This window comes from Vanacampus margaritifer, chromosome 18 (assembly GCF_051991255.1).
Source record: "Vanacampus margaritifer isolate UIUO_Vmar chromosome 18, RoL_Vmar_1.0, whole genome shotgun sequence".
Taxonomy (NCBI): Eukaryota; Metazoa; Chordata; class Actinopteri; order Syngnathiformes; family Syngnathidae; genus Vanacampus; species Vanacampus margaritifer.
The window spans coordinates 2,738,819-2,751,864 of record NC_135449.1 but is presented as its reverse complement, the minus strand read 5'-3'; the positions used below and the strand labels follow the sequence as shown (position 1 = coordinate 2,751,864).

Sequence of the window (13,046 nt, the reverse complement as noted above, 5' to 3'; positions counted from 1 at the left end):
CGTACCGCCGGTTGCCGCTCCCTGCTGGGAACCTGCGCAAACCGCAGTCCTGCTTTCACCAGGCAACTCGTTTTCATCTTGATCTCGTGCGTGCGCCTCGGCCACCTGGGGGCGCTCTAATCCAGATTTGTGGATATCATGGACAGCGACAGTAATATTAGTCATTCTTTGCAGAGGATAAAGAGTGTACACCCATGAGTGTGTACAGTTTTCTAATATCTGTTAGTTTCAGGGTTGTAGCACCACAACACTGATGCTATTAGTATTACATTGGCGTTTCCTATTATGTGTTAGCATTAAGCTAGCGGACTAACTGGTAATGGTAATATCCATTTATCAAGAAAAATAAATTGCTAATTTTCTTCATAAATGGATACATGGGTGCAGATTATCTGACAAAATGTAAAGAAAAATAAATTTAGCCAGAAACTTGAATTAGACACATTTGGTTTGCCTTAGTGGGCCGGATGTGGCCCCCAGGTCTTAAGTTTGACACCTGCGCGCAAGACAGTCTCACTTTGGGAGCAACTCACGTTGTCACAAATTAGTGGAAGGGAACCGTGCCACCTTTAGCCGCCCTTCAGTAGTTTGTGGGAGACCTAAACGATGCCCCGGCTATGTTCGTGCCCACACGCGAGGATGTCAACATCCAAATTGGTACAAATGGTGAAAAGGTGATGGAGAAAAGAAGGGGGAAGGATGGAGGAGGCAAATATTTTGGAATTGGATGGGGAAAATGGATAGAAATTATGGAGAGAAAAAAAAATGTACAAAACAGATGGCTAGTATAGAAAATGGACCGATAGTAGAAAGGCAAAAGGATGGAAGAGATAAGATGACGGAAAAAGAAATAAGTCGTGGCGGAAGGATGGAAACTGGACAGGAAAACGATGGGAGGAGAATGGAAAAATGATAGAAAGTGTTGGTAACATGGTGGCAAAGTGCTGGGACAAGGATGGAAAATAAGTTTTTTTTTTTTTTTTTTTTTTTAAAGCAAGAAAAAAGATGCCGAAGGCCTTTTTGGTTGGCCTCGGCATGTCTAAAAACTTCTTAATGTATTGTGCTGAAAATGTATTTTAGGACACAACCCTCCCAAAACCTGCTCAAAATATGACAATATGAACAATTAGTTTTTCTTTTTCTTTTTTTACATAATCAACGTATTTTAATTTCTTAAATTCACATTGTGTGCAGCAGCAAACTGTATTTTCTTGTCTAGAAGAAAAGCTAAATTCATTTGATTTTCTCCAGAGTCCATACACTTATGAATTGAATGTTCAAAGTTGGATGTCGCATAATGCGGTTCCAGCCAGACATCTGTGAAAAGTCTACTCAATCTTAAGTTAGCTTAGCAATTAGCATGGCTTTTTCATCTTTTCCTGTTTACCTTTAAGAGAACGATACTTGTCCGTAATGTAGCTTATTCGCCACCGTGATAACAATGAGCGATGATTGGTCAATCTTAGGTTAGCTTAGCCATTAGCATGGCTTTTCCCTCTTTTCCTGTTTACCTTTAAGAGAACGATACTTGTCCGTAATGTAGCTTATTCGCCACCGTGATAACAATGAGCGATGATTGGTCAATCTTAGGTTAGCTTAGCCATTAGCATGGCTTTTCCCTCTTTTCCTGTTTACCTTTAAGAGAACGATACTTGTCCGTAATGTAGCTTATTCGCCACCGTGATAACAATGAGCGATGATTGGTCAATCTTAGGTTAGCTTAGCCATTAGCATGGCTTTTCCCTCTTTTCCTGTTTACCTTTAAGAGAACGATACTTGTCCGTAATGTAGCTTATTCGCCACCGTGATAACAATGAGCGATGATTGGTCAATCTTAGGTTAGCTTAGCCATTAGCATGGCTTTTCCCGTTTACCATTAAGAGAACGATACTTGTCCGTAATGTAGCTTATTCGCCACCGTGGTAACAATGAGCGATGATTGGTCAATCTTAGGTTAGCTTAGCCATTAGCATGGCTTTTCCCTCTTTTCCTGTTTACCTTTAAGAGAACGATACTTGTCCGTAATGTAGCTTATTCGCCACCGTGATAACAATGAGCGATGATTGGTCAATCTTAGGTTAGCTTAGCCATTAGCATGGCTTTTCCCTCTTTTCCTGTTTACCTTTAAGAGAACGATACTTGTCCGTAATGTAGCTTATTCGCCACCGTGATAACAATGAGCGATGATTGGTCAATCTTAGGTTAGCTTAGCCATTAGCATGGCTTTTCCCTCTTTTCCTGTTTACCTTTAAGAGAACGATACTTGTCCGTAATGTAGCTTATTCGCCACCGTGATAACAATTAGCGATGATTGGTCAATCTTAGGTTAGCTTAGCCATTAGCATGGCTTTTCCCTCTTTTCCTGTTTACCTTCCAGAGAACGACACTTGTCAGAAAAGTGGCTTATTCGCCGCCACGAAAGCGACGGTTAGAACGTGTTTAGCTACACTAGCTAGTCAGCCGAAGCTCTTTTCTCGCTAGCTGCTGCGGCGTAAGTAGCGCCTAGCTTCCCTCAACCGTGACGTCCCGCCCGGTGAAGCTTTTTGCTACCGTCTCGACGGTTGATTCTCAGTTTTGAAGTCGGCCATTTTAGGCAGAACTCCTACACTTTGGAACTCAACCAAAATAAGACTTCTTAAGAGTTCTTTCCATGATACATTTAAACTGCGATGTAAAACTAAGATCATGAAAACGGGTCGCGAGGGCCTGTTGATCTTTTCGCGTCTTTAATAATGATTATTGTTATTATCAATGAGCCGTGCAGCTTTGAGGAGATCCCCTTCCAAGTAGCAAAGGTCGCGACGCGTTCAGGACTTTTTAATGAGATCACGCTAAGGCGCTGACATGACTTCCAATGATGACTGATTAAAAGTGCCTTACAAGAATGTTGATGCGTCACAAAATGGAGGCCTCGCCCTCGGGAAGTTTCTGCGGCGGCAGCCTTCTACCCCACCTGCAGGCGGACTGCGCTTTGTCCTGCGCTTTGCGGCTGGTTATTGAAACGGGACACCGCTTTGATTGGCGGGCCGCCGCACGGGCGACAGCCAGATGGCAACCGGAGCGCCCGTCGACAGCTCCCGTCCCCGAACAGCTCATTCCGACTCGGACCACGTCATCGCTGTTGACGAGCGCATTATCATAAAAGATGGGTAAGCACCCTTTTAAGACAGGTTCTGGTTCTGTTTAGTCGTAGGTTCTGCTTCTGTTTAGTCGTAGGTTTTGGGAATGGTTTTGTGTGTGGCTCTTGTTCTGTTTAGTGGAATGTTTTGGTTCTGTTTAAGGGGTGTTCTGGTTTTTGTTTGGACTGACATGTTCTTGTTCTGTTGAGCTTGTTTTAGTCTGTGTGTGGGAGTTTTTGTTTGATGAGTTCTGGTTCAGCTTGTGATGGGTATTTTTTTTTTAGTTTAGTGTGAGGTTCTTGCCCAGCTTAATACATTCTGGTTGGTTTTAGTTTGAGGTTCTAGAGATTTGAAAGGGGTTCTGGAGGTTTTTGTTTTGCTTAAGCAAGTTTTTGTTGCCCCAAAAAATTGGGTTGTTGTGAGTGTGAGGGTCTTTTCCTGTTTAGTCGGTTCTGGTTGTTTTTAGTGAGAGGTTCTTGTTCTGTTTGGTTGAATTTACTAGGAGGTTCTGTTTTGGGGGATTGCGGTTATTTTTAGCCTTAGGTTCTTCTTTTGCTTAGTAGGCCTATTTGTTTTTGTTGTATTTGTGGGAGTGAGGCGCAGGTCCTTGTCCTGTTCCCGGGAGTTTCTGTTTCCAGTGGAGTTTTGGTTCCGTTTATAAGGGTTCTGGTTGGTTTTAAGGGACAGAAGAAGTGACAGCGTCGGGGTACAGAGGGAGAAAATGCAGAGCTCTTTTGGGGGTTCTTGTTCCATCTGGAGGAGCTCCGGGTAGGTTTGCAGAGGTTTCTGGGTCAGTTTGCTTGTTTACGGGGGACCTGGTTGTTTATAGTTTGAGGTTCTTGTTCTGTTCTCTTCTGGCTCTGGTTTTGTTTCCTGGGGAGGTTCTTGTTCTGTTTAAGAGGGATTGTAGTTTGGTTTCGTTGGATGCTCTGGTTTTATTTAAGGGAGGGTCTTGTCCTGTGTAAGGTCGGTTTCTGGATCTGTTTAAGGGTGTTTCTGTTTACAGGAGGTTCTGGTTCTTCTTTGTAGGCGGTTCAGATTTTGTTTAAGACAGGTGCTGGTCTTGTTTTTTTTGTCAGGTTCTTGGTCTCTTTAGTATATTCTAGTCTCTTTACAAGTGGTTCGGATTTGTTTAGCGGGATGTTATGTTTGATGGAGATCTGGTTCTTTTTAGTGCAGCATTTTTTTAGTTCTGTTTTTGTGGGACGCTCTGGTTGTATTCAGGGGAGGTTTTTGTCCCATTCGTAGGAGCTTGGGTTCACTGGGACTTTTGGTTCTGTTTAAGGGGGTTCTTGGCATGTGTGTGAGTGATCTGGGTGCGCATCCAGTGAGCAGAGCGTGGAGGTCAGCAGTAAGGTTCCCCCCTTGGAGCCTCCTCTCACACACAGTGTCTTTTATGTGACAACAAAGAGGAAGAAGAACCACTGGACCTGCCACTGGAGGTTGAGTGGGGCGCAGAACGGGGACGCGGGGCCGGTCTCGGGCTCCCGTCCTGGATGTCCATGTGTCATGCGAGCAGCCTGCAGGTCTGTTTTCCATCACCGGCGTTGTCGCGTTATTGCGACAGCGTCAGAAATGTGCCGAGCTCAGCGTTGGGATTTTTTGGATGACGAGCTGGTCGCGAGGGGAATGTGACACGACGACGCTTTGATTGACGAGCGCGGGGGCCCGGGCCACGCGGTCTGCGGTCGGACGCCCGACAACACTGGAAGCGTGTTTCCCCGCTCCGGGCCAACGTGGCTGGAAGCCGCCCCGGCGGTTAAGGTCAAGAACGTCGCAGCCAAATGATGTCTCACGCACACACGCACGGCCTACGCTAGCCTACGGTTCTGTTTGCATCTGAGGGGGGCTGGCACAGGGGGAGGGTGTGATGGGGGGGGGGGGGGGTTGTCAATGAGGTCCCCTACTGGGCTGGTTTCTACGGTGACCTGAGAAAGGCCGTAAGTAGGTCCGGCCCTTTCTCAGGCCTAATCAGCGTATTAGCACAAAAGAGGACATGTGTTGACCCCCCCCCTTGGCCAGCCCCCCCCCGACCCACCACTCCCTCCAACAGCATGGCTGGACACAGGCAGCCAATAAAACCCGGATTAGGAGGCTATCAACACACACTGAGCTGTAGCCACAAACTTTGTGAACACGCCTAGGCCCCGCCCCCTCCGCTGCCATCTTTCCGCTTTATCCGTTGCCTTTTTTTTTTAGACCCCTTCGCTTCCTTTCAGGCCCGTAAGCTCCTCGCACAATGGACGCCAAGAAATGACTCATTTTGTCGGCAAACTTAGAATCGGGATCGGAATCGTCTTTATTGGCCAAGAATGTGAAAAACACACAAGGAATTTGTCACCGGTAGTTGGAGTCACGAAGACAAAATATACTTTTAGGACATGCAGCGGACCCTCATTTATCATGAAAGTCTGCCAAATAATGAAACCATATAAGGAACATTTTAAAAATACTAATTATTCTAAACTCTGTGAGTCCTTCATGTTTCCTTGTTGCCTTGATTCGGCAGTACAATTGCTGAGGTTTTTTTCTTTCTGGAAGGTTCTCTACATCTTCCCCCCGCTGCTGATTGGACGCAAGGCCAAAAACCGTTTTTATATGTCGCTCGTAAATCACATGACTTGAATATGAGTCATGTGATATCAGTGATGGCGCTCGCCAACATGGCCGCGATAGCACGTTGACTTCGAAGCTATTCAAAATATGTCATGTCAATAAAAACGGGAGAAAGTGGGTCCTCATTGGTCAGCCTACTTGAACGTAGTCACTGACCTCTTTATTAGGTACACATATCTTGCCTGTAGAGCTAACAAGGATCACATTTGAGATGCTCATTGGGCAGTGACGATGTTGACGTCAGAGGTGGCAAATCCAGGTTCAGAAAGTAAAATCCCTGCCACAGTTTGGCTTTAGCCACAGGTGCTAGCTCGCTAGCTAGCTCCCATGGTGCGTGTTTACCTTTTAGCTAGCTCCCATGGTGATGGTTTACCTTTTAGGGAGCTAGCTAGCTAGCTAGCATCAGGGGCTAAGGCCAAACTGTGACAGGGTTTCTACTTGCTCGAATAAGACACCTGGGTTACCCCTTTTATAACCCGAATGTTTGGTTATATAAACGCTATCGGGGTACCTCCTTTGAACGAAACTTTGGTTTGCGTTCTGCGCATGCAAAAAAAAAGAAAAGGAAATTAAAATATATTATTGAAAATAAGCTTACACAAGCTCACAGGCATATATTCTTTATCTTCTGTGAAGAACGTCTAATATTTCTGCGGCTTATTAAGGAGTTTTTTTTTTTTTTTTAAAGGAAGGTATTATTTTGGAGGCGGGGGGCTTTTTGTCGTGTTTCTGTGCAACACGTCCTGGAAGTGTTTGGGGGGGGGGGGGGGGGGGATCATATCTATGCCTTTTGTCAGGATTCCCTTTTAAGAGCGGGGACAAAGAGTGACAAGAACTCTTGGTCCAAAAGAAACCCTTTTCATGAGAGCGGCAAACACTCCATCCCAATGTGTGTGTGTCCCACAGGGATGGTGGGCCACTCTTGAGCCGGACACTGAGGCATCCTAATTAAAGGCCACTTAAGCCCCACAAAGTGCGGCGGTGCAGGTTGGTGTCATTGAGAGGGGGCGGGGGGGAGGACGGGGGCGGGAATTCATGTCACTCGTAAACAAGGGGGACCCAAGACAGTGGGACAGAAGGGGGCTACATGCCACAGACTTTGTTCACACAAGATGAAGAGTCAACAGCCCCCCCCCTCCCTCCTCATCAGCCATCCCCCCTAATAAGCAGCACCTACACAGGAGCAACGACCACAATGAGATCACCCACTCCCCTCCTCTTGCTCTCAATCACTGCTGGGACAATAAGGGGGAACCCCCTGACGTCCCTCCACCCCCTCCCCAACCACACCGTAACGCAGCACCCCCCCCCCCCCCTTTGCCACCCGAAACAGACACTTCTTTTATTGAAATTCTTTGCTGTTCTAATCCTCCGCTTCCTCCAGGCCCAATAATGGACTCCCTGCATCATCAGCCTTTTCCAGCCCAGGCCGCTGTCACTTCACAAGCCGGCCCGGGTCACAAGTCCACCCCCTCGCCCGCACCCTCGGCCCGCTGATAGGAGGGGCCACACGCTGTTGACCTTTTTATGGCTTGCCAGCAGGGCAGGTAACTTTCTGCATTTCATAACTTTTGGGCTGTTGCCATATACGGCAATATATTTTGGTTCATTTTGTGAAACACAAACAATGTTGTTAATTATGTCAAACATCTTACGTTACATCTAAAATCGTTTTTTTTTTATTATGTTTTTTTTTTTTTTTTTTTACATGAACAGCATTATTTTTGCAATTAAAAAAAAATCATGAGGATTTTTTAGAAACAAACATTAATTTTCTGAATTAAACACGTTTTATGTTTTTAGAAAAATGAAAGGTACAAACAAATAAAAAAAATTCTGGTTCAGACTTTTTGGGGTGAATTTTCTGAAACCTAGAAAAATTGCAAATATTTCTGAAATACACAAAACTACTCGTTGCAAATTTTCTGAAGTGTACAAAATACTTTTTCATTTTCTGGAACAAACATTTTTTGTTTACCTTCCTTCGTGCAAAAAAACAAACATTTTTAAAAAACTAAATACTGAATATTATCTGAATATTTTTTGTTGATTTTCTGAAAAACCAAAATATTTGTAATTATTCTGAAACATATGATTTATTTTATTTTTAGCGGGGAAAATTTTGGGCTAATTTTCAGACAAACACATTGCAAAGTTATTACCCCCCCCTGAAACGTATAAAGAAAAAAAATCTTAAAGTCAACAAACTGTTCATTTTCGAAATCTTAGATTAAAAAATATCAGAAACATACAAAATGTTAATTTTCAGAAAGGTACAAAAAATCTTTTGGGTACATTTTCAGAAGCAAAACTGAACGGTTTATTTTCAGATGATTTTCAGCGGCCGCTGCATCATTAATAATAGCTTGTTGGAAATTTTATTTCATGCCTTTGTGCATTTAAATGTTAAATTTGGTGCACGTGCTGGAGATTGAAATACTGCTTGAAAAACACTCATACAAAATGGAAACTATATTTGTGTGTGTAATTCATTTGCGCTGTTAAAAGTTGACTGCTGAAAGTGTGCCTATGGTGACATCTGCTGGTTAAATAGTAAAACATTAAACTAATCAATTAAAAAAATATATTAGATTGACAACCAGACACACAACAATTTGTGTACAAACATTTCAACCGTTAATTTTCTACATTGTCACATAATGATGATGTAAGCTCTCTGAATGTCCAAAACAAGTGTTGTCCCCTACCTACATATTGCCTGAAGAGGCGCTAGTGAATCATTGTAGTGTTAAAAACTAGAAAATTAAAAATAAATTAAAAAAATAACATAAAACAAACATTGTCCTGACTTGTGAGGAGTTGAATATTTCACCGCCGCACACACACAAACAGAGCTCAGATGTGCGACGTCCAACAACGGCGCTGTGCCGGAGGCTCCAACCTGTTTGCGGGTGTCACATGACATCACATGCCAGTAGAACACAGTCGACCTTTGGCCTCAGGCTTTCGCGGGCCTGAATATTAGTACGAGGGGGGGGCGGAGCTTATCTGGAACATGACACTGTTGATGTTTGATGTTAGAAGCAGACTATCAGCTGTCACTCATCTTTTTTTCTTGTTTTCTTTATTTTTGGCCGCCGGCAAGGTTGTACTAGGCCTCCTTTTGTGTTCTCGGATCAAGTGTGAACCTGAGAGCCAGCCATGAAAAAAAAAAAAAATAATTACAGTGCTACATAGGCAAACAATAGACTGCTCGTCAAACAATCGTAGGGCACATATTAATATACAAAAAATGTATTGATCAACAGCCAATGTTATAGGGGACATATGGACAAATACTGGATCAGTCGCTAGCCAATCACAGGGCACTAGGGGTACACGGAAACCAAAGCCAAGTGGACCTGCTAAATAACTAGTGTACCGTACACAAATTTGCTTTACTGAACATGTGATTCATATTTTTCACAAATGTATTAGTGTTTGTTTGTGTAAGTGCCATTGTACACTTTGCATTGTTGCTTTGTGAAGTTCAGTCCCTTTACCTGCATTAGTTTATTGGCAGATATACCACCTCCAACATGGCGTTCATACTAACGTAATGCCGTGACTGGTCAACCTGCTCAACGAGGCGCTTTCAGTGGATTTCTGCACGCATTGTGATTGGCCCGTATTGACCGCGTGACCCAAGTCAACCAATCATAGTCGAGAGCCATGTGGGTAGGCGGAAGCTTAAAGGGCGAACTCTGACCGCGACGCGGGGGCGAGTAGAGATGACGTCAGGCCTCTAAACACCGCCGTGTTGTCAGCTGCTGGAGAAAGACGACAGAAACGAAGTGTTCGCGTGTGTTCTCGGTTACTTAATTTGCGTTTTTAAAGCCTTCGCTCTGGCCGCCGCGAAGATGCTAGCGGTCGTTCCGTAAGCGAGAGCCTCGCTGACACCGACGCCGGGATAACGGACCGCTCGAACCTGCTCAGGTCTGTGTGAAGCCATTTTTTTGGTGATAAGCCAAAAAGCCGTGTAGCCATTTTAGCTAGCTGGTGACAAGTTAAGAAGCTCTAGTGTTTACGTCTGGTTTTATATCCAGGTCAGGGGTCGCTTGTTTGACTTTAGTATTATTACGTCAGCCTCCTCCAATGCTGCCTTCTGATTGGCTGGTGTGACTAATTACTACTTTGTCTTTAGTAACACGCCCACCGCAGTAGTCATAATCGTCCCAACTACCAAGGGTGGTATATAAATAATCCAGTTGGACACTAGTTTCATCATCCACCCTTTTTTCTGGGAGACTCCAAATCAACTGAGAGAGCTTACAACTCACCCGTGCCCCAAATGAGGACGAGCTGTATCCAAAATGGATGGCTGATGATTAATGTTTCACTACTTGTAGGTGGCCGCCATGAACGTGGGTACGGCACACAGCGAGGTGAACCCCAACACGCGCGTGATGAACAGCCGCGGCATGTGGCTGTCGTACATCCTGGGCATCGGCCTGCTGCACGTCATCCTGCTTAGCATCCCCTTCGCCAGCGTGCCCGTGGTGTGGACCCTCACCAACCTCATCCACAACCTGGTAGGTGCTCATCATCTTTCTCCCCGTAGTCCAAAAGGTCATCCTCGCTGACCTGCACTGCTTGCACTAACAACATGTTTACGAAGTTTTACAAAGGCGGAGTCAGTGTTTTTTTTTCTGACCGCTTTAGAGGGCTGGTCCTCAACTAACCAAAATCTGCATATTTGCCATTATGAATGCATTGGAAAAAATAATTTAATACCCCCAAAAATTCATTTAAAAATTGCTAATAAACTGTAGTATTTCTATGAAAAATGGAGGTTTGCTCCATTTTAAAACAACAAAACAACTGGGGGGGAGTGAATTGACGAATCCACGGGTGCAGAGCTGCGAGTATGTGGAGGTCATCTCAATTATTAAAAGAAAAAAGGCGACTGATGATTTTGTTTGTAGCTAAAAAAATAAAAAACCCAGATGACTAGAGTAAAATAATTTTCATTAGAGCAGAGCATTAACCTCACCATTTGATTCAATTCCAATTAAATTCTGCTCCAATTCTTTGGGATTTTATCGGGTTTTATCTTGATTTAAACGCTTAGACAATGGATTCAGTTAGAAGAAAAAATACACAAATATGAGTAAATTTGGACTAATTTCAAATATTTAACCCTGCCGTGTAAATGTGGCATGTCGCCTCACTTAAAATATATATAGATATTTTTTTTGCAATAAGGCACATGGAAATAAATATGGAATACAAAAGTAAAAAAAAAAAAAACTGTAAACTTAAACAATATACTCAATTATACTTTACAAAAGCAGTGATTTCCCAACACTTTTGATATGTGCTTCCAAGCAGCAAATACTTCACCCAGGACATTTGAATAATGTTGTTGTCATTTGCATTTTATGTATTGAAAATGCGATTTTTGTGAAAAAAAAAAATGCAGTGCATGTACCTGCTCCTGCACACCGTCAAAGGGACGCCCTTCGAGACCCCCGACCAGGGCAAGGCCCGCCTCCTTACGCACTGGGAGCAGATGGACTACGGCGTGCAGTTCACCGCCTCGCGCAAGTTCCTCACCATCACGCCCATCGTCCTGTAAGATATCAAACTTTTCAATTGTTACATTCTGTTTGACGTTATGGCGTATAATCCATCTGTGCGTCTTATACTGCCCCCTTGTGGCCAAAGCAGACAGCAGCATAACGGCCATTCAATTGACGCAATCAAATCTGTTTAATTATGTCACTATGTTTTTATAGTGTACGGCATTATGGAGTGCAATTTTCTGGGAATGCTCTATTGAAAACGGCAAGTTGGCTGTGTGTCGCGCAGGTACATCCTCACCAGCTTTTACACCAAATACGACCGCGTGCACTTCGTGGTCAACACGGTGTCGCTGCTCACCGTGCTCATTCCCAAGCTGCCACAGCTGCACGGCGTCCGCCTCTTCGGGATCAATAAGTACTGACCGGGATGCGGGGGGGGGGGGGGGCATGCCATGCCGGCGTTTTTTTCAGCCGCCAATGGAGGGGAGGGTGGGGGGGGATCAGACCCTGAAATGTACCCGCCCTAGAAGAGACGCCTCCATCGAGGACGAAGGGCGGGAATGTTTTTGACTTTCAGACTGGAAGCGTTCCCGACGGGGTTAGATGCTAGTTAGCATGTTAGCATACGTCTCTCATATGTTTCTCCGATGAGCCGGGAGAAGTTTGGGGGGGGTGGGGGCCCTCTCCGCCCGGTCGTGCCAGTAGAGGGAGCTTCCCAGCATGCATCGGCCGCTTTTGTAGCATTTCATGTCCAGGATTTCATATTTATTATTCTTATTATTGCTGTTGTTTGTTTCGGCGTACCTGCTGTCGCCATTAAAAGGGCTGAAATGGAAGAGTCGTTTGATTTTTTTTTTTTTAAGGGAAGTTGTTAGTTAGTGGTCATGTGATCTTGTGTATAAAAACCAATTATTTTTCAAACTCACAATTGTTAAGTGTCGTGTTTGTCCTCATGAGGTTCACGGACGATTTTGGGCGACAGGTAGAGTACACTCGTCACTGGCTGCTGGACAATCACAGGTAAAATTGGTCTTCTCATGACAATTGCTTACTCTTATGCTAACGTGATAGCAGCTTGTACGCTAATGCTAACATAGCACAATAGTATCCTGATTCCTGAGCAGGGATTTGATTGGAAAACCGGTAGTATTTGTTTAACGATGGGGGAAAAAAGGTCAGGGAAAATTGCAATTGATTTTGTGTAATTTTAAAGAAAAAATATCAGGTCATAAAAATGACATATACCAAAAGGATAGAAATTGTTATCATACAAGAAGAATCAGGGGAAAAATGTCTTGTAGAAGTATTGGCAACAATTGAAAAATTTACGGGGGAGGAAAATGTGAGAATTTGAAGATGAAATAAGTGCAGAATTTTCCAGGACGTCTTCACAACCGTGTGGGGAAGACACGAAGCCAAAATGTCCACCAGAGGGCAGCAAAGATTAATAAGTGACATTTGACCGTGTTTACCTCCAGGCAGACGTCAATATCTAATCTTTTCAGTCATTCATTTTCCTTTCATAACATTTTTTTTCTGTCTGGCATTTCACAAAGATAAGTGTAATAATATACGAACATCCTGCTTTTCACGTTTCATCATTCTTGGGGTAGTAAATTGTGAGGGCCAGTTTTATGTTTTTGTAACCATAGCAACCAGGCTGCAATGTCACTTTCAACATAAATCCTTTTTGTTTTTTTCTTGTGTGTTTGCTGTCAGCAACTTCATTAAAGAATTACATGACATTATTTTATTTTTTTCAAATAGCAAAAACTTTATTGACAAT

The 13,046-nt window shown here is 43.8% G+C and overlaps 2 protein-coding genes across 3 annotated transcripts in view; both read left to right on the top strand.

Annotated features, from left to right (window-relative positions):
- LOC144038003 (vesicle-fusing ATPase-like) overlaps positions 1-7,257 on the top strand; it is a 47,308-nt gene extending 40,051 nt beyond the window's left edge. Inside the window, exon 23 of the mRNA XM_077550022.1 lies at positions 7,120-7,257. The gene's annotated coding sequence lies outside the window, so the exon portion shown is untranslated. The remainder of the gene's footprint in view (positions 1-7,119) is intronic.
- Positions 7,137-12,188, top strand: LOC144038005 (ORM1-like protein 3). Of its 2 annotated transcripts, none has more exons than XM_077550030.1 (4): positions 7,137-7,282; positions 10,085-10,267; positions 11,158-11,309; positions 11,547-12,188. In XM_077550030.1, the coding sequence occupies exons 2-4, from the start codon at positions 10,094-10,096 to the stop codon at positions 11,680-11,682; spliced, it is 462 nt and encodes a 153-aa protein (XP_077406156.1). In that variant the 5' UTR covers positions 7,137-7,282; positions 10,085-10,093; the 3' UTR covers positions 11,683-12,188. The 2 variants fall into 2 exon arrangements, with proteins under 2 accessions (XP_077406156.1, XP_077406154.1); XM_077550028.1 differs by lacking the exon at positions 7,137-7,282 and adding an exon at positions 9,441-9,671.
- The last annotated feature ends 858 nt before the right edge of the window (positions 12,189-13,046 follow it).